This window comes from Oncorhynchus masou, chromosome 22 (assembly GCF_036934945.1).
Source record: "Oncorhynchus masou masou isolate Uvic2021 chromosome 22, UVic_Omas_1.1, whole genome shotgun sequence".
In the NCBI taxonomy this organism is placed as follows: domain Eukaryota; kingdom Metazoa; phylum Chordata; class Actinopteri; order Salmoniformes; family Salmonidae; genus Oncorhynchus; species Oncorhynchus masou.
The window spans coordinates 29,209,403-29,229,194 of NC_088233.1; the positions used below are offsets into that span (position 1 = coordinate 29,209,403).

The 19,792-nt window shown below is 47.5% G+C and overlaps 2 protein-coding genes across 2 annotated transcripts in view; both read right to left on the bottom strand.

Moving 5' to 3' along the window:
- Positions 1-13,090, bottom strand: part of LOC135509297 (otogelin-like protein) — a 51,739-nt gene extending 38,649 nt beyond the window's left edge. The window contains exons 1-24 of the mRNA XM_064929830.1: positions 12,885-13,090; positions 10,256-10,298; positions 9,991-10,036; positions 9,537-9,615; positions 9,305-9,397; positions 8,315-8,591; positions 7,844-8,049; positions 7,154-7,278; positions 6,774-6,880; positions 6,033-6,139; positions 5,817-5,942; positions 5,628-5,736; positions 5,505-5,551; positions 5,146-5,288; positions 4,694-4,826; positions 4,343-4,520; positions 4,077-4,201; positions 3,766-3,975; positions 3,509-3,677; positions 3,278-3,352; positions 3,048-3,091; positions 2,767-2,959; positions 2,502-2,609; positions 1,053-1,191 (exon numbers count right to left, since the gene is read on the bottom strand). Of these exons, the coding sequence (XP_064785902.1) occupies positions 1,053-1,191; positions 2,502-2,609; positions 2,767-2,959; positions 3,048-3,091; positions 3,278-3,352; positions 3,509-3,677; positions 3,766-3,975; positions 4,077-4,201; positions 4,343-4,520; positions 4,694-4,826; positions 5,146-5,288; positions 5,505-5,551; positions 5,628-5,736; positions 5,817-5,942; positions 6,033-6,139; positions 6,774-6,880; positions 7,154-7,278; positions 7,844-8,049; positions 8,315-8,591; positions 9,305-9,397; positions 9,537-9,615; positions 9,991-10,036; positions 10,256-10,298; positions 12,885-12,969 (2,967 nt within the window). The 5' untranslated portion in view covers positions 12,970-13,090. The remainder of the gene's footprint in view (positions 1-1,052; positions 1,192-2,501; positions 2,610-2,766; positions 2,960-3,047; positions 3,092-3,277; positions 3,353-3,508; positions 3,678-3,765; positions 3,976-4,076; positions 4,202-4,342; positions 4,521-4,693; positions 4,827-5,145; positions 5,289-5,504; positions 5,552-5,627; positions 5,737-5,816; positions 5,943-6,032; positions 6,140-6,773; positions 6,881-7,153; positions 7,279-7,843; positions 8,050-8,314; positions 8,592-9,304; positions 9,398-9,536; positions 9,616-9,990; positions 10,037-10,255; positions 10,299-12,884) is intronic.
- A 431-nt stretch (positions 13,091-13,521) lies between these two features.
- On the bottom strand, positions 13,522-17,915 carry LOC135509298 (synaptotagmin-1-like). Its single transcript, XM_064929831.1, has 9 exons — positions 17,851-17,915; positions 15,945-16,089; positions 15,586-15,749; positions 15,299-15,421; positions 14,923-15,090; positions 14,652-14,819; positions 14,307-14,424; positions 14,098-14,231; positions 13,522-13,982 (listed from the first exon to the last, which is right to left on the bottom strand). Exons 2-9 carry the CDS (start codon positions 16,087-16,089, stop codon positions 13,776-13,778), a joined length of 1,227 nt encoding a protein of 408 aa, XP_064785903.1. The 5' UTR covers positions 17,851-17,915; the 3' UTR covers positions 13,522-13,775.
- Positions 17,916-19,792: the final 1,877 nt, after the last annotated feature.

A 19,792-nucleotide genomic window follows, 5' to 3' on the forward strand; every position in this document is an offset into this window, starting at 1 on the left:
ATAAACAGAGAGTAGCAGCATCATAAAAGAGGGGGGTGCAAATAGTCTGGGTAGCCATTTGATTAGCTGTCTTATGGATTGGGGGTAGAAGCTGTTTAGAAGCCTCTTGGACCTCGACTTGGCGCTCCGGTACCACTTGCTGTGTGGTAGCAGAGAGAACAGTCTATGACTAGGGTGGCTGGAGACTTTGACAATCCAGGTGAAAGCTATGATCCCTTATTGATGTCACCTGTTAAATCCACTTCAATCAGTGTAGATGAAGGAAGGGGAGGAGACAGGTTGAAAAAGGATTTTTAAGCCTTGAGACATGGATTGTGTATGTGTGCCATTCAGAGGGTGAATGGGCCAGACAAAAGATTGAAGTGTCTTTGAACAGGATATTGTAGTAGGTATGAGTGTGTCAAGAACTGCAACGCTGCTGGGTTTTTCACGCTTGACAGTTTCCCGTGTGTATCAAGAATGGTCCACCACCCAAAGGACATCTAGCAAACTTGACACAACTGTGAGAAGCATTGGAGTCAACATGGGCCAGCATCACTGTGGAACGCTTTGGACACCTTGTAGAGTCTATGCCCCGACGAATTGAGGCTATTTTGAGGCCAAAAGGGGGTGCAACTCAATATTGGGAAGGTGTTCCTAATGTTTTGTTCACAAAGTGTATATTTCTTTGTTTTAGGAGGGATCGGGTGACTAATGGTCACTCCAGCTCATAGGCCTGGGTAACAGAATAGATCAAACAGAAAAGGGAAATGTGTGATCAGAATCAGAAGGAACACCCAATATGGCTGCCGGTTCAGCCACCACAGAACCTTGATTAGAACTGGAATGTCCCAACGTCCTGCTGATTCTAATTCTATATCCCTGAGAGTCTGCCGCAAACAGACCTCTCTTTGTGTTCCTCAGGTGTGTGTGTGTGTGTGTTGCTACAGCTTTGCTTACCTCAGTCGCTCTAAAAAAAAAAATTAAATCCCAGTTTAGAGAAACTCCTTGGATCCCCTTTCTCTGATCCAATCTGCCTACACACACACACAAACATGCGCGCCAGCACGCACCTTGAGTAGGTAGACCTGACATTCTGAGTGGTAGTCGTACTCCAGGCCGTCGAAGGTGTGGTAGTGTCTGTCACTGTAGACCGTACACACAGCCGGACACGGACTGTGACTACAGTTAAAATAACCCCGGTGACACACACTAGAGAGAGACATGAGAGAGAGAGAGAGACATGAGAGAGAGAGAGAGAGCGAGAGGGGGAGAGAGAGAGAGAGAGACAGAGAGATACAGAGAGAGAGAGAGAGAGAGAGGGAGAGAGAGAGAGAGAGAGGGAGAGAGCGAGAGACATGAGAGAGAGAGAGACAGAGAGAGGGAAAGACATGAGAGAGAGAGAGACGGACAGAGAGGGAGAGAGATAGGGAGACAGAGAGGAGACAGACAGAGAGAGAGAGAGAGAGAGAGAGAGACAGAGAGAGAGAGAGACAGAGAGAGAGAGAGAGAGGGACAGACAGACAGACAGACAGTGAGAGAGAGAGAGAGAGAGAGAGAGAGAGAGAGAGAGAGAGAGAGAGAGAGAGAGAGAGAGAGACAGACAGGGAGAGAGACAGAGAGGGAGAGAGACAGAGAGAGAGAGACAGACAGAGAGGAAGACAGAGAGAGAGGGAGGGGAGGGAGACAAACAGCGAGGAAGGGAGGGAGACAGACAGACAGCGAGGGAGGGGAGGGAGACAGGGAGGGAGGGGAGAGAGACAGACAGACAGCGAGGGGAGGGAGGGAGACAGACCGACAGGGAGGGAGGGAGACAAACAGACAGAGATGGAGGGGAGGGAGACAGACAGACAGACAGAGAGGGAGGGGACAAAGACGGACAGACAGACAGACACACAGACAGCGAGGGAGGGGACAGACAGAGAGACACACAGACAGAGAGGGAGGGAGGGAGGGGGATAGATGGAGAGAGATAGACAGACAGAGAGAGAGAGACAGACAGACAGACAGACAGACAGACAGACAGACAGAGAGAGAAAGACAGAGTGAGGGAGAGAGAGGGAGACAGACAGACAGACAGACAGACAGACAGAAAGAGAGAGGGAGAGAGACAGACAGATAGATAGACAGACAGAGAGGGGGAGACAGACAGAAAGAGAGAGAGATGGAGAGTACCAGAGAGATAGACAGACAGAGTGAGAGGGAGACAGACAGAAAGAGAGAGGGAGAGAAACAGACAGAGAGAGAGACAGACAGAGAGGGGGAGACAGACCGAAAGAGAGAGAGAGAGGAAGACAGACAGAGGGAGAGGGAGAGAGAGAGAGGGAGAGAGACAGGGAGAGGGAGACAGACAGACAAACAGAGAGAGAGAGAGGGAGAGAGAAAGACAGAGAGAGAACAAGGTTAAGTTAAAGAGTCAGACAGTAAATTAAACACAACTGAGCATTTTAGGAAACTAGTGCTCTCTTTACATTATTTTAACAGCATTTAACACTCCTGAGGGAGGTACGTGAGGGTCGTACCATCTGTAACAGGGGGTGTCGACAGCCTCTCCTGGCAGATACTCCAGGCCCAGCCAGGCACAGGGACAGTTCTCTGGGTAGTAACATTCCCCACGGTGCAGCACCAGCCTACACACATACACATACAGGCAGGGGCCAACAACAGCCAGTGCTCAAACATGTGTGTGTTTATAAAGTGAACGTATATTGTTGGGAAATAATGAATTACTTTATCCTTACTTTATCCTGTTTTAAACAGTTAAACACACAGACACACAGCCCCTACCCTTGTGGGCAGACACAGCCAGGTATGCAGGGTGTGGTGGGAGGACAGGTCATATTCAACATCAGGTTCCGACAGGTGAGCTCACAGGCCACACCGCCTCGCCAGGCCGGCGACCCCTGGAACCCGTGTAACCTCTGGGGCTCAGAGCAGCTGTGGAACACCTTTCCCTCTGGACACCGGCCTCGATCCGGCTCTGAAACAGAGGTCATTCAGAAACAGAGTTTTGTTGTTGGATGGAGAAAGGAGAATAAGAAAGGAATGGAGAGAGGGGAATGGTTTACCTCTTTCTTCTGGTACACACTCCATCCTTCCATTCCTGCACAGGCTGTTGGAGGGAGACAGAACGGGAGAAAGAGGAGAACAATTCTTCAGAGCTCTGTTACCAATCAGGGGGATTGTTTGAAGGGTTTTATGTCTGTGAAGTGAACTCTCTATAACCTCTTTGTGTGTGTGTGCCTGTGTGTGTGCGTGCGCTCACGCGTGCCTGTGTGTGTGTGTGTGGGCTGCTTACCAAGGGCCTGTGGCGCTGAAGGACACCTCCCCTGGCTGGGACACCCCTCCAATAGAGTAACAATGACACTGCGACCTGACAGACGGAGAAGAGAAGAGAGGAGGGGAGAGGATGGATAGACGGCTTAAGTTACATGTTTGACAATGATGACGATAACGATGATGATAATGTGTTTTTGATCAAGATGATGGTGTATGTTAGACGATAATGTGTAGGGTGGTGAAGTCTTACGGCTGAACGCAGCGTTGTCGTACGTCGTCGTAGTAACTGCCCTCAGAGCAGCCACACCCCTCTGCACAGTCGTCATGGTTACAGGTCTCTCCACTGGAGAGGGAGCGGCATGATCCGCCGCAGGATGACACACAGGACTGGTACAGCATCCCACCCAAACACACCATCCCTACACACACACACAAATCTGAGTTACACACCTCCATCACACCCCCAAGACACACCACCATTACACACACACACACACACCGACTCACCACACTCTGAGACGTGGGCCCTGTAGTTGACAGTAACATTGTGTTTGGAGCAGAGATAGGCATAGTGGGCCAGGGCCGTACACAGACAGGCGTTACCACAGCGACAGGCCTGGTAGCGACACTGCTGCTGGTACACACTGGAACTGACGTAACCATGGCATGGAGAGAACACACTGCCCAACAACACCTCACACAGAGAGGCGTAGAACACTGGAACACACACACAGCTTTTGAGACGATATGTGGAGAGGTATTACAAGAAAACAAATGGAGGTCAGGATAGAGTTTTGAGGTCAGGGGTCAGAAGTTACCGTTGTGCTGATTTATCTCACAGGGGTCAATGATGGGCTGGTTGACGGGGGCAGAGCAAGCAGATGAGACTCTCCAGGAGTTAGCATGGAGCTGGGGAGTCCCCTCTATCATCCCTGCTGGAGACCTACACACACAGTCCAGACAACATTTCAGGAATATTCTTAATGTAATACGCCTTTACTCAACTTCCTCAGATAAAAATGCCAAAAACCCATCTACTGATAGGGGTCAGAAGTCAGCATGAGAGGAAGTAGTGTTTCTTTACAGGAAGTCATCCCGCAGGTTTCCGTTGAAGGTTCCACAAAGGCCCAGGGTGTTGCTGCGCCATTGGCTGTCCAGCTGTAGATAGACACGCCCACCACGCCCGTCATATTGCAGACGCAGTCCAAGCAACGTCCTCAGCTGGACGAACACTGACGTTAACCTCCGTACCTCAACTACATCTACACACATATACACACATTAAGTCAGACGTACAATAAGGTGTTCACAAAGCTGTGTGTTGCAACCGTTACTGTTCTCTCTATACATGCTACTTGATGGTATTCATATCCATATCCTTCTACATACCATAGGAGTATTATTAAAGGAATCAATCAAGTTTATTGTATCATACCACTGGTGTAGGGCAAAGCGGAGGCGGGGTTGACCCCAATAAGCACTTCCCCCTCTCGGGTCAGAGTCACCTGGTGATTAACATCTTCATCCAGAACCACCGTCACTGACTGGATACACACCTGCTGCTGGGCCTACACACACACAAGTGTGTTAGGCTGTATATGTGTGTTACCTTTGTGCAGGTGGTATACTGCAGTGTGTGTGTGTGTGTGTGTGTGTTACCTTTGTGCAGGTGGTATACTGCAGTGTGTGTGTGTGTTACCTTTGTGCAGGTGGTATACTGCAGTGTGTGTGTTACCTTTGTGCAGGTGGTATACTGCAGTGTGTGTGTGTTACCTTTGTGCAGGTGGTATACTGCAGTGTGTGTGTGTTACCTTTGTGCAGGTGGTATACTGCAGTGTGTGTGTGTTACCTTTGTGCAGGTGGTATACTGCAGTGTGTGTGTGTTACCTTTGTGCAGGTGGTATACTGCAGTGTAACAGTGAATCTGCTGCTGCGGCTCTTGGCCAAGACGTACTGACACGCTCCTGGCTGCAGGAACATCCTCCCATCGAACGATGTCACAAACACGTCACCCACTACTGAACACTCCGCTGAGAGAGAGAGAGAGAGAGAGAGAGGGGGGGGGGGAGAGGGTGAGAGTGAGAGAGAGAGAGAGGGAGTGAGAGGGAGAGAGACAGAGAGAGACAGAGACAGAGACAGAGAGAGAGAGAGAGAGAGAGAGAGAGAGAGAGAGAGAGAGAGTGTGTGACATTGTATCGTCCCACTAATGAGCTGTGATAATATACTGTATGACATGATCAGCTCACCTGTACAGTTGTTGTCCGTGCAGTTCCACACTCCCCCCATACACACACTGGAAACACACCACAGGTTAGTGACACACACACACACACACACACATACACACACACACACACACACACACTCACCAGACGCTGCAGCCCTGCTCCAGAGTGTGTCCCTGTGTGTATGAGGTGCCGTGGTAGACACAAGGACACTGAGACACAGCGATACACGTCCCATTCTGCAGAATCAACCCTGAGACAGACGGACACACAGAGCGTGAGAGGGAGTGTGTGTGCGTTTCTGTCTGTGTGTGTATGAGTGTATGAGCGTACCATCAGGGCAGTAGCATCCATCCAGACAGTGCAGGTTAGTTCCTAGACACTCCTTATCAAAGGTACATGTTGGAGGGCAGCAGCTGATACAGTCTCTATGGACAAAACTCTCCTCACAGCCATCATCTATGGAACAGTCAAATGAAAGACTGACTGTAGTAATAAGTTAGCTCTAGGTTAGTTGAAGGTTTGGGTTATTAGTGTAACATTACTGACTGCAGGAAGGGAAGCTGTCTCTCCACTCTCGGACAGGGTATCCTACATGGCTGCAGGCTCGTGTGTACTCCACCAGCGCACGGCAAAACGTCTCCTCCTCATCTGACCTAATAACAGCAGACAACAGTCAGACTACACTCAGATAAACCCCAGACGACAGTCAGACTACACTCAGATAAACCCCAGACGACAGTCAGACTACACTCAGATAACAGTCAGACAACACTCAGACAACACTCAGATAACAGTCAGACAACACTCAGATAACAGTCAGACAACACTCAGACAACACTCAGATAACAGTCAGACAACACTCAGATAACAGTCAGACAACACTCGGGTAACAGTCAGGCAACACTCAGATAACAGTCAGACAACACTCAGACAACACTCAGACTACACTCAGATAAACCCCAGACGACAGTCAGACAACACTCAGATAACAGTCAGACAACACTCAGATAACAGTCAGACAACACTCCGGTAACAGTCAGACAACACTCAGATAACAGTCAGACCACACTCGGATAAACCCCAGACAACAGTCAGACTACACTCAGATAACATTACATTTAAGTCATTTAGCAGACGCTCTTATCCAGAGCGACTTACAAACAGTCAGACAACATTCAGATAACCCCGAGACAACAGTCAGAGAACAGCCAGACAACACTCTGACGATATTGAGGAATCAAATACCCTCTGACTTATAGGACACATGAATACTCTGGAGTGACTTACACACAGAGGTCGGAGACACAGCTGGCCACGTAGGGGTTTGGGTCGATGTTCTCATGACAGGACAGGAAGGGGAAGAACAGGAGAGCACTGCACTTCTCTATGGCATCCTACACACACACACGCACACACGCACACACGCACACACGCACACACACACACACACACACACACACACACACACACACACACACACACACACACACACACACACACACACACACACACACACATTTTTACATCAACATATTACAATAAAACACAGAAATAAGCACACATAACACAGGTACTTGAACAAGCCAGGTTCAAGCAACAGGGTCCCAGACAGACAGACAGACAGACAGACAGACAGACAGACAGACAGACAGATAGACAGGTCTTACGTCCATGTCAGACTCAGAGTGGCAGGGTCCAGTGAAGTCTATGTCCACTAGAGGGCAGCCTCTTTCACGGGGCAGATCGACTGACCAGCTGTTAGCAAACACTGCTGGCTCCTCTGTCTGCACACCTACACACAGGCACGCACACACACAAAACACGTACACACGGTTAAGGTTCCTCCCTCTACATGCCTGACTATAATCCAATATAATAAAACAACTGTATATTAGAAGAACGACTCTCTCCTCTGGTTTCCTCTGTTCCATCTTTTCTCATTTACCTTCATGTCATTTAGCTGACGCTCTTATCCAGAATTATTTACAGGAGCAATTAGGGTTAAGTACCTTGCTCAAGGGCACATCTACAGATGTTGTACCTAGTCAGAAGTGGGATTCGAACCAGTTACCTTTCGGTTACTGGCCGAACGCTCTTAACCACTAAGCAACCTTCTGCCCATTTCTCTGCTCTCCTCTCCTCTCCTCTCAGGTTACAGGACTAGGGCCTCCCCCTCAGTAATAATAACTAGAATGGTTCCCTGTGGTGTTGAGAGGAGAAAGGTTGTGATGGAGGGATGATTGGGTGCTGAGAGAGAGGATAAGAGATGGATGGAGGAGGGAGGATAAGAGACTGGTTGGACCCGTCTGTCCAGTCTTACAGTGGGCTTTGATGAGGTGTGCGAGTGTGTGTCTCACCGCGGGCTGTGGTGAGGTCATCATTGGGCAGGTTGTTGTAGTTCCCACAAAGGCCACAGGGGGTGCCATGGTGCTGTTCAGACATCTTCAGATATACTCCGCTCCCCCCATCCCACGCCAGAGAGAAGCCAAACACGCTCTTCACCAGCAGGTAGTCAGCCAGACGCTCTATAAACACACCTCCTATTGTCTGGGGTAGGATTAGCCTACACACACACACAGATTATTCTGTTTTTTACGATGCTTTATTATACACCAGATACGTGCAGTGAAACATATATTGTTTTACAGGGTCAGCCATAGTAGTACGGCGCCCCTGGACATAATGAGGGTTAAGTGCCTGGCTCATGGGCACATCGACAGATTTTTCAACTCGTCAGCTTGGGTATTCAAACCAGCGACCAACGCTCTAACTGCTAGGCCACCTGCCGCCCTACACACACACACATTACGAAGCACAAGCACACACACCTGCGACCCCCCTGGTGGACTTGGTATCCAGAGATGTGGATCTCCTCCTCGTTGGGGAAGAAGAGACTGAGAGCCCTGGGACAGGAGTACACACTGCCCTCACACACACGGCTGTTATGGACCCACACTGTGTACTGTGGTGTGGCTGAGCGGCAGTCCTGGGCCAGTATGTAGGAGCAGGTTCCAGGGTAGAAGAAGTAGCTGCCATCGAACGTCTCATAGTGGTACTGACCCCAAGACCTGCATATCCCATCTCTGTCCTGGCCCTGGTTAGGAACTACACACACACACACACACACACACACACACACACACACACACACACACACACACACACACACACACACACACAGAGTTATGTATGCTTATCTCAACTCTGAATCAGCTTGCAGGTGCACTGGTCTGTCTTTGTGTGTAGGAGGCTATGGAGAGGTTGGTTGCTCACAGTGCCAGCTCACTAAAAGCTGCTCAGTTCCAGGAAACCCCTGTCTCTGCACTATTCCCAGACCTGCCAACTAGACCCACTGTGTAACAGTGGTGGTGATGTGGTGGTACTTTAACCAGGTAGGTATTTGGTTAACAGGAACACTGTGTAACAGTGGTGGTCCCTGTCTGCCATACCCGGGACAAGAACCCAACAGCAACATTTCATATTACCGTTGCGCCACCAAACCCACCAAAACCAACCATAGCTGGGCAAGGGAAACACTAATTAAATTCTCAGGCAAGCTACAAGTATAGAGGCTGTACTAGATCCAGTTCTGATGTAGTCTACAGAAACTCAACCCTAATCTTTCAGACTTAATAACACACTATATGGACTAGGGGTTGTTTGTGTGTATGTGTGTGTGTGTGTGGTTATTAATTTAATGCAGCTTATTAATGATTGTTGATTGACGTGTCAGTCTAACCCTCATGTCGACACACACACACACGCACTAAGCACACACAAAAATGAGACATGCATTGTGGAGTGTGTGTGTTACTCACTGATCTGGCAGCGGTCTCCGAGGGCCTGGAACTGTGCACAGTCACACACGCCCCCCTCCTGACACCAGCCCCCATTCAGACAGCCACAATACTCTGGTAAAACACACGCAATCTTTCCTCAATCTTCTCTGGAAAGACTTTTGAGAACAAATGATTCTTTACAAGACAGACTGCTTTTCAGTCTTTTCTGTAGCCGCGTTGACCCAACCTCACCCTGTGTGTGTGTGTCTACCTGAGGAGGCATCGCGGGCTGTGTAATTATGTAGAACACTGCGAGGGAGAGCTGCTTCAGAGAGAAGAGGACTGAATGTCTGGAGAGGAGAGAGCACTGGTGAGCACACACATACATACCTACCAGTCCCAGTTTGTGAATCTGTCACACTGTGTGTTTAGTGTGTGTAGTATGTGTGTATCCAATGGTGTAGTGGTAAAGAAATAGGTAGCCTGTCGCTGTGAAAAAAGAAACAATCTGTACTTTCAATGCTATTTTTCTGTAAAAGGTGGGTAACAACCGTGCAAAACAAAATGTGGCCTTTACCCTCCACTACACCGCTGTGTATCTCTAGCCCTGTTAGTGTAGTTGCCCTAGTGTGTGTGTGTGTGTGTGTTCTACAAAGGCATCTTTGTGCTGGTCAGTGTGTTGAGTGAGTCCTGACCTCTGGTTCTCTTAGGTGTAGTGTCCCTACCTCCTCCCCTAGGAGATCCCGTTTCCTCCGCAGTGCATTAGCCCTCCTGCGTGCACACACACACACACACACACACACACACACACACACACACACACACACACGGAGAGAAACGTACATTATGAAAAGAAACATGCAAACTGAAGTAAAATGTACTTAAGACCAGTTGAATACAGCCAAACACACACCAGCTTGGTCATGACATTGAATGAATAAATCCCCGGAGGGGATGAGTCTCTCTTTTTCTTTCATCCACTCATCTCACCTCTGTAGTCTTCCGTCTGTCTCTGTCAGTTGGCTCTGAGCTTCTAAACACAACAAAATGCCATCAATAAAACATCCCACACACTGTCACAATGTACAGGCTCACATATCACTATCACAATGTACAGGCTCACATATCACTATCACAATGTACAGGCTCACCATATCACCTCCACCCTACCTGACTCCCTAGACCCACTCCAATTTGCTTACCGCTCAAATAGGTCCACAGACGATGCAATCTCAACCACACTGCACACTGCCCTAACCCATCTGGACAAGAGGAATACCTATGTGAGAATGCTGTTCATCGACTACAGCTCGGCATTCAACACCATAGTACCCTCCAAGCTCGTCATCAAGCTCGAGACCCTGGGTCTCGACCCCGCCCTGTGCAACTGGGTACAGGACTTCCTGACGGGCCGCCCCCAGGTGGTGAGGGTAGGTAACAACATCTCCTCCCCGCTGATCCTCAACACTGGGGCCCCACAAGGGTGCGTTCTGAGCCCTCTCCTGTACTCCCTGTTCACCCACGACTGCGTGGCCACGCACGCCTCCAACTCAATCATCAAGTTTGCGGACGACACAACAGTGGTAGGCTTGATTACCAACAACGACGAGACGGCCTACAGGGAGGAGGTGAGGGCCCTCGGAGTGTGGTGTCAGGAAAATAACCTCACACTCAACGTCAACAAAACTAAGGAGATGATTGTGGACTTCAGGAAACAGCAGAGGGAACACCCCCCTATCCATATCGATGGAACAGTAGTGGAGAGAGTAGCAAGTTTTAAGTTCCTAGGCATACACATCACAGACAAACTGAATTGGTCCACTCACACAGACAGCATCGTGAAGAAGGCGCAGCAGCGCCTCTTCAACCTCAGGAGGCTGAAGAAATTCGGCTTGTCACCAAAAGCACTCACAAACTTCTACAGAGGCACAATCGAGAGCATCCTGGCGGGCTGTATCACCGCCTGGTACGGCAACTGCTCCGCCCTCACCTGTAAGGCTCTCCAGAGGGTAGTGAGGTCTGCACAACGCATCATCGGGGGCAAACTACCTGCCTTCCAGGACACCTACACCACCCGATGTTACAGGAAGGCCATAAAGATCATCAAGGACATCTACCACCCGAGCCACTGCCTGTTCACCCCGCTATCATCCAGAAGGCGAGGTCAGTACAGGTGCATCAAAGCTGGGACCGAGAGACTGAAAAACAGCTTCTATCTCAAGGCCATCAGACTGTTAAACAGCCACCACTAACATTGAGTGGCTGCTGCCTACACACTGACACAACTCCAGCCACTTTAATAATGGGAATTGATGGGAAATGTTGTAAATATATCACTAGCCACTTTAAACAATGCTACCTTATATAATGTTACTTACCCTACATTATTCATCTCATATGCATACCTATATACTGTACTCTATATCATCGACTGCATCCTTATGTAATACATGTATCACTAGCCACTTTAACTATGCCACTTTGTTTACATACTCATCTCACATGTATATACTGTACTCGATACCATCTACTGTATCTTGCCTATGCTGCTCTGTACCATCACTCATTCATATATCCTTATGTACATATTCTTTATCCCCTTACACTGTGTATAAGACAGTAGATTAGGAATTGTTAGTTAGATTACTTGTTGGTTATTACTGCATTGTCGGAACTAGAAGCACAAGCATTTCGCTACACTCGCATTAACATCTACTAACCATGTGTATGTGACAAATAAAATTTGATTTGATTTGATTTGATTTATCACAATGTACAGGCTCACATATCACTATCACAATGTACAGGCTCACATATCACTATCACAATGTACAGGCTCACATATCACTATCACAATGTACAGGCTCACATATCACTATCACAATGTACAGGCTCACATATCACTATCACAATGTACAGGCTCACATATCACTATCACAACGTACAGGCTCACATATCACTATCACAATGTACAGGCTCAAATATCACTATCACAATGTACAGGCTCACATATCACTATCACAATGTACAGGCTCACATATCACTATCACAATGTACAGGCTCACATATCACTATCACAATGTACAGGCTCACATATCACTATCACAATGTACAGGCTCACATATCACTATCACAATGTACAGGCTCACATATCACTATCACAATGTACAGGCTCACATATCACTATCACAATGTACAGGCTCACATATCACTGTCCCAATGTACAGGCTCACATATCACTATCACAACACATAACAAATATATCTACAACAACAGATATCTAATCTTCAAAATGCCATTCCAGAACCATTCCAGCATATCAGTAGAATCAGTATTGCACATATTTAAACAGCATAAATAACAAGTATTTACACAACTACAGTGTATGTTGATAATATTAACAGTAAAATGATCCGATATTTCATAATGTTCAAACGTCAATAAACTTTTTAAATCGAGATCACGGATATAGCGCAGATCCTAAATTGCTGGCCTCTGAAATTAAGTTAGTAGGCTATGGCACATTTAAAATGTCAAAAGTGCTGAAAGTATGGATAAATTAATCAGCTGTAAAAATTATGAAATTGGGATTATGCGCATGTGTCGTTGGGAGACCCACCTTGTGCTGTCAGCAGCTGGAGGACTGAATACCACGAAAGAAGAAACAGTTTGACTCTCCGCGGACCGTTCATCTCAGAGCTCATCCACCGGGATGTTAACGGAACATTTCACAGGACAGACTGGGGAGTAGTGATCTCTTTTCGTTAGCGAGTTTCCCGCGGTTGACATCCACGCGCACAGAGGAAGTTGAGCGAGCCCCTCAGATGGATGATGAGTGCACTTGCGCGCAGGTGTTGGGTGTGTGTGTGTGTGCATAGTTTTTGTACCAAACAGGTGACATCAAACCAACTGAAAGACGGAAGTACTGCAACTCTCTATGCACAGGAAAATAGTGGCCTAACTGAAGTAGATATATTATCTGAGATTAGGACATTACAAATGCAATAACTGAATAATGTAGGCCTACTTTTGATTATTTTTTAATTTAGTCCTACTTTAAGGTTCAATCTGTATGATTTTCAGTAATTCAACGTTAATTTTATTATAAATGAGATCGATCGTGTGTGTGTGTAACTGTGTGTGTGCGTTATATGTGTGTGTGTGTGTGTGTGTATGTGTGTGTGTGTAAGACTTTGACTCCCCCTGCTGGCCAGTGATGTGAATCTGATGTGAGTGAAGATTTACAGAGCAACAATCTTAGAATGTTTAATAACATAGTATAATGTACAAGTTTCACAGTATTATCATGATATATACATGCTAATGCCCCAGATAGTAATGTGTCTTAAATACTTTACACAGTAGAGGAGGGGGTTTGGGGGGGGGGGGGGGGTCATGAATGGTGGATGGGTATCAGGGTTTGGGAGATTATAAGTGGGTAGGAGTCGAAGGGCAAAGTAAGTATGCATCAATATAAAGTAGTCTTCTACAGAGAGCTGCCTAGGTGACATCACTTCCTGGCAGCCAGCTCAGCGTTGACTTCATCCTCTGCTTTGAGGCCATGCCATTGAGCAATGGGCCGGCGGGGGTTGGCCAGCATGTCTGACCAATGACGGAGCTCTGTGCCGCTGCTGGCTCCGCCTAGAAAAACCTTCCCGATAGCGTCATTCTTCCCAATCTTATCATAGTCCAACACTGTCACTGCTACCTGCACCTTCTAAACACACAAACACAGACACAAACCTATGTTCGAAGGGCCTCAATGAGGAAGGATTCATTGTATTAAGGGATGAGAGAGTTTGTGTGTGTTTTTGTGTGGCGAGAGAGCATACCTGTATCTGTTCGAAAGGCACCTCGAAGCTGAAGGACTCATTGTAGTAAGGGTTGAGAGTGTTCTTCTTGATGCTGGTTTTCTTCTTCTTCAGTCTCTTTCCATTCTGCAGAAGGTGTATCTTTACATAGGGGTCTGACAGAGGAGACAGAGATCAGCCTAACACACACACACACACACACACACACACTCACACACACAGAGCCTCACCTGATAGTCCTCCTACGTCCATCTTTTTTAGGTTTTTGGCCTCGAGGACGACAATGCTTAGTTTCCCTGCTGTAGGAACGTACCTCAGAGAAAGACAGATATCACCCAGATGCTCTGACTGGAGAGAGGGAGAAAGGGGAGTGGGGAAGGGAGAGGGAGAGCGAGGGTAAGAGGTATGGGAGGGGGAATACTGACATTTTTGTTTTCTTCCTTCTTTCTGTGAATTCTTTGTTTAATTTTGTGGGGTTAAATGATTTGTAACTTTTTGACTTTCTTTCCTATTTATATATATATATATCTTCAATCATTTTTTTTGTACTATATTCCTATTTTCTCCATTATCACCTCCTCTTTCTCTGCCTTCTTCAGTTCCCGCCACTCCTGTGTCATCTGACTGAAGTCCAGGCTGCTCATTGGTACTCGTAGCGCTCCAATAGCATCGTGTTTAGAGAAACGGTCAAAGTCATACACTGTCATCACCAGAGTCCTGCCACCCAGTTCACTATACGGTACCTACACACACACATACAGTATGCACACATACACACACAAACACTTTGTTGAATGTGGAGTCAGTGTTAGGGTTTAGAGGTCAGAGGTCAGGAATTATGTGTACCTTGAAGGTGAAAGTCTCATTGAAGGTTGGGTTGAGTGTCTTCCTGTGGACTTTAGTCTCAAACTTCCTCTTCTTGTCTGGCAAAAGGTAGAGCTTAACATACGGGTCTGAACTTCCCCCAACGTCCATGGCAGGAAGATCACAGGCCTGCAGGATACCTACTACCAACTACAGACAGGGAAGGGGGATAGAGGGTAGGGTGAGGAGACGGTGAGGAAAGAGGGAGGAAACAGGGAGAGGGAGAGAGAATTTACCCACATCTATATCATGTCTCTGATGGAGTGATTTGTTGTTCCTCAGACTGGTTAATCTGCTGTTCCACTTGGTTAGCTGAATCAGATGTGTTAGAGCAGGGATTGAAACAAGGAGTCTTCACCGTGTTCTCTGTGAAGTTGTAGTCCATTGAGAACTCCAGTCTGCCCAACTTCACTTCCTCTTTAGGCTCCTCCTCCTCCCTGCCAGTCAATCCGGTCTCTGTATCACCCTCATCCTTCAGGGGCTAAAGGACACACACATATACACACATAAATTAAACCTGATACTCAGTGACCAGCAGAGACATACATAGCCTCAGTTGTAATTAGCCGCGCTTTTTCTTAAACGTTTCTGTGCAGCGCTCCACAGGGAGTTGATACTCTGCTATGTGTGTGTGTGTATGTATACCTCAGAGGTGCCTCCCTCCAGCTCAGTGTCCATGTTCAAGCCCTTCTTCTCCTTCTCTGTGTCCTTGTCTTTCTTCTTCAGACATTTCCTCCAGACACACAAACAGCATGACAACACCAGACACACACTCACCACGCATAGAGCTCCTATAGCCCATGAGGGCACTACGTGCACACACACACACACACACACAGTTAATAATACATTAATAGCAAATGTTTTACATAACACAGGAGGGTTTCACTAGCTTGTGAGAGTATTTTATTTCTCAGTTGAGTACTTCAACTGCACTTGGTTCAAAAAATGAACTTAGTGCTACGAAGGCTCTAGAAACCCACCCCTGATTGGTGGTTACTCACTGTGGAGGGAGTGCAACTCGCTCATAAACTTTGTGGAGGTGTGGCCTCCGGGCCCAGGTTCTGGGGTAGCAGAGGCATTGGGGTTGATTAACAGGTGTGAGGGGCTGGGCTGTGCCGGGGTGGCCCTACGACTACTTGTCATCATCTAGAGAGAGAAAGACACAGAGAGAAGGAAAGTCTTTCAAAAAATGTCCCTTTTTGCATCCAAACTAGCTGTCTTTAAATTTGAGTGAGTGGTTAGATTTCCCAGCCCCATCCTTCAGAATGCCAAACCAAGTGACAGGGCAGGCTGTTTAAATTACAGATTGTTCATTTAACAGTAACTCACCGTACTGCAACATTCCAGATATCTGGACAAAAATGACAAACTTTTCAAATAGACACTTATTACAAAACTAGTGTGGAATACTGTATATTAATGATCAGCACCAAGTTTTGAGAAACATCCAGCCGTATGTGTTATAGAGTGGTCATAGTTGTGTGTGTGCGTGTGTGTGTCAGACGGCCTCTTGTGTTTCTGCTGGTCTGGCACTAAGGCCAGCTGTACATAAGATACACAACCCTGTCCCCTGTCAAACCTGCTGACAACACAACACATGGGGGGGAGGTGTGGAGGAAGAGAGGGGGACAGAGAAAGGACATCATGAGTGTCTGATCTCTGGAGAGAGGAGGTGAGAATGTTTTTAGTCCAGTGTAGGGATGGTTCCAATTCACATCCTACCCCTTCACCTTGATCCCTACCCCTTCACCTTGATCCCTACCCCTTCACCTTGATCCCTACCCCTTCACCTTGATCCCCACCCCTTCACCTTGATCCCCACCCCTTCACCTTGATCCCTACCCCTTCACCTTGATCCCTACCCCTTCACCTTGATCCCTACCCTTTCACCTTGATCCCCACCCCTTCACCTTGATCCCCACCCCTTCACCTTGATCCCTACCCCTTCACCTTGATCCCTACCCCTTCACCTTGATCCCCACCCCTTCACCTTGATCCCCACCCCTTCACCTTGATCCCTACCCCTTCACCTTAATCCCCACCCCTTCACCTTGATCCCCACCCCTTCACCTTGATCCCCACCCCTTCACCTTGATCCCCACCCCTTCACCTTGATCCCCACCCCTTCACCTTGATCCCCACCCCTTCACCTTGATCCCTACCCCTTCACCTTGATCCCTACCCCTTCTGTGTTTTTCAGATCTGAGTCTGGGAAACTGACTCAGCTCTTAACCTTCATCAATGTTAGCAGAAAATATTCAATGAAGACAGTCTAGCATTCTATAACTAGTGGAAAACAACACGTGACAATATATGTATATTTTTAAATGTAATACGCAATGACATTGATATCATCATGTCACTAGAGACACAACTACACTAATCACTGTTGCTAATCAGGAAGAAAATCACTTTGGATTTATTTAGGATGTTTTGCTTGTCTTCCGCATGCTATGCTACTAATAGGTAATACTACAAGTGCATGACAAGTCACTTCCATAGTGGATTGTCTTATAACGAGTTCGTTGGCTAAACTCTGTCACTCACTCTAACCCACTCTCTTAGGTCCTCACTATAAATACGAAGTTAGACCTGCCTGATTAAATAAAGAGTTAAGCTGAAGATAACATACTGTAACATACTGTAGATGGTTCGGATATCCCCCCATTTACAACCAAAACTGGAAATGACATTAACCCTGATCCAGTCAAATATCTAACAATAACCCAACATTGTAACCCTAACATATATCTATTTCTTAAACATCATTGTAACCCTGACCGACTGTAATCTAACATTTACCCAAAATTATAACCCTAACCCAACTACACCAGTCACCTCAACCACCATCACTGACCACACCTTGGGAGAGAAAGAGAGAGTTAGAGAGGCGAGAGGGAGTCTTACCTTTGTGTGTATGTCCTGGCCTTGGTTCTGACTGGCTGCAGGGTGGAGAGAGGTATGACTCTCAGGTACACACACAAAGAGAGAGAGAGAGAGAGAGAGAGAGAGAGAGAGATGACAGGATGAGGAGAGGATCAGGAAAGAGGACGGGAGGTGAGGAGGGGTGGCAGCTTCTTGTTGTTTTGTTTTAACCTTCTGTTCATTCAGCAGAGTCTCTGAGACAAGGAGCACAGGTATGAAGGGAAAGAGGGGAATGAGAGCAAGAGAGAAAGGAGAGAGGGCATCTCTGGTTGGCTGTGTGAACGTGTGTGTATTAGTATGGGGATATGTATGCTGTCCGATGGGGTGGGTCCCAGGGGGTTGAGTCCCTCTAATCTAAGCCCTGCTCCTTGTGACCTCTGCTGCGCCCTTACAGGTCACCTTCGCTGGGACATTGGACATGGATGAATATTCATGGTTTGGTGACATGGCTTTTTATAGGCTCGTTAGCATACTGAGACTTCAGCAGGAGAAAGCATCTACATTCCAACTGGACGACTGGTATGCCTGTGTGTAACTGTGCATGCATATACTACATATGCATTACTGTTTGTATGTGTGATTGCACATGTACATACATATACTGCAAACCGGTATGCATTGTGTGTGCGTGTGTGCTTCCAGAGGTCGATACTCTATGTGTAGATGCTGCTGCCTGAATTAGAACTGTAGGATGCGGTTTCTGCAGCAACGCTGGTATCAAGTTCCGGCCCCACCCAGTTCACCTTGACCAGAGATAAGAGATGCACCAATTGACGCACATACATTAACACACACATACGCAGAACTCAGACCTCTGTGAAGCAGTATGATGTCAAACCTGTTGTTCACCTTGCCGAGTATTGTGTAGACAGAGCCATTGTATTGATTGATGAATGTGTCCAAGGTGAAGATATTCAGTGATTGTAGGTGCTATATGAGGGTCATTAGTTTAGATAAGGTTCTAAGATTCCCCAACCGTATTCTTTTTCCAGGTTCATTTTTAAAATTACATTTACATTACATTTAAGTCATTTGGCAGACACTCTTATCCAGAGCGACTTACAAATTGGTGAATTCACCTTATGACATCCAGTGGAACAGCCACTTTACAATAGTGCATCTAAATCATTTAAGGGGGGGGGGTGAGAAGGATTACTTTATCCTATCCTAGGTATTCCTTGAAGAGGTGGGGTTTCAGGTGTCTCCGGAAGGTGGTGATTGACTCCGCTGTCCTGGCGTCGTGAGGGAGTTTGTTCCACCATTGGGGGGCCAGAGCAGCGAACAGTTTTGACTGGGCTGAGCGGGAACTGTACTTCCTCAGTGGTAGGGAGGCGAGCAGGCCAGAGGTGGATGAACGCAGTGCCCTTGTTTGGATGTAGGGCCTGATCAGAGCCTGGAGGTACTGCGGTGCCGTTCCCCTCACAGCTCCGTAGGCAAGCACCATGGTCTTGTAGTGGATGCGAGCTTCAACTGGAAGCCAGTGGAGAGAGCGGAGGAGCGGGGTGACGTGAGAGAACTTGGGAAGGTTGAACACCAGACGGGCTGCGGTGTTCTGGATGAGTTGTAGGGGTTTAATGGCACAGGCAGGGAGCCCAGCCAACAGCGAGTTGCAGTAATCCAGACGGGAGATGACAAGTGCCTGGATTAGGACCTGCGCCGCTTCCTGTGTGAGGCAGGGTCGTACTCTGCGGATGTTGTAGAGCATGAACCTACAGGAACGGGCCACCGCCTTGATGTTAGTTGAGAACGACAGGGTGTTGTCCAGGATCACGCCAAGGTTCTTAGCGCTCTGGGAGGAGGACACAATGGAGTTGTCAACCGTGATGGCGAGATCATGGAACGGGCAGTCCTTCCCCGGGAGGAAGAGCAGCTCCGCCTTGCCGAGGTTCAGCTTGAGGTGGTGATCCGTCATCCACACTGATAT

Bases quoted from the DNA above. Each gene is read 5' to 3' on its own strand.
- LOC135509298 (XM_064929831.1), bottom strand. From the start codon at position 16,089: ATGATGACAAGTAGTCGTAGGGCCACCCCGGCACAGCCCAGCCCCTCA. The intron at 14,425-14,651 runs GTGATAATGGAG...CCCTCTCTCCAG, and splicing joins AGAAGGCAGAGAAAGAGGAG to TCAGAGCATCTGGGTGATAT. The intron at 13,983-14,097 runs GTATGCTCTCTC...TTGTGTGTTTAG, and splicing joins TGCCTTTCGAACAGATACAG to AAGGTGCAGGTAGCAGTGAC.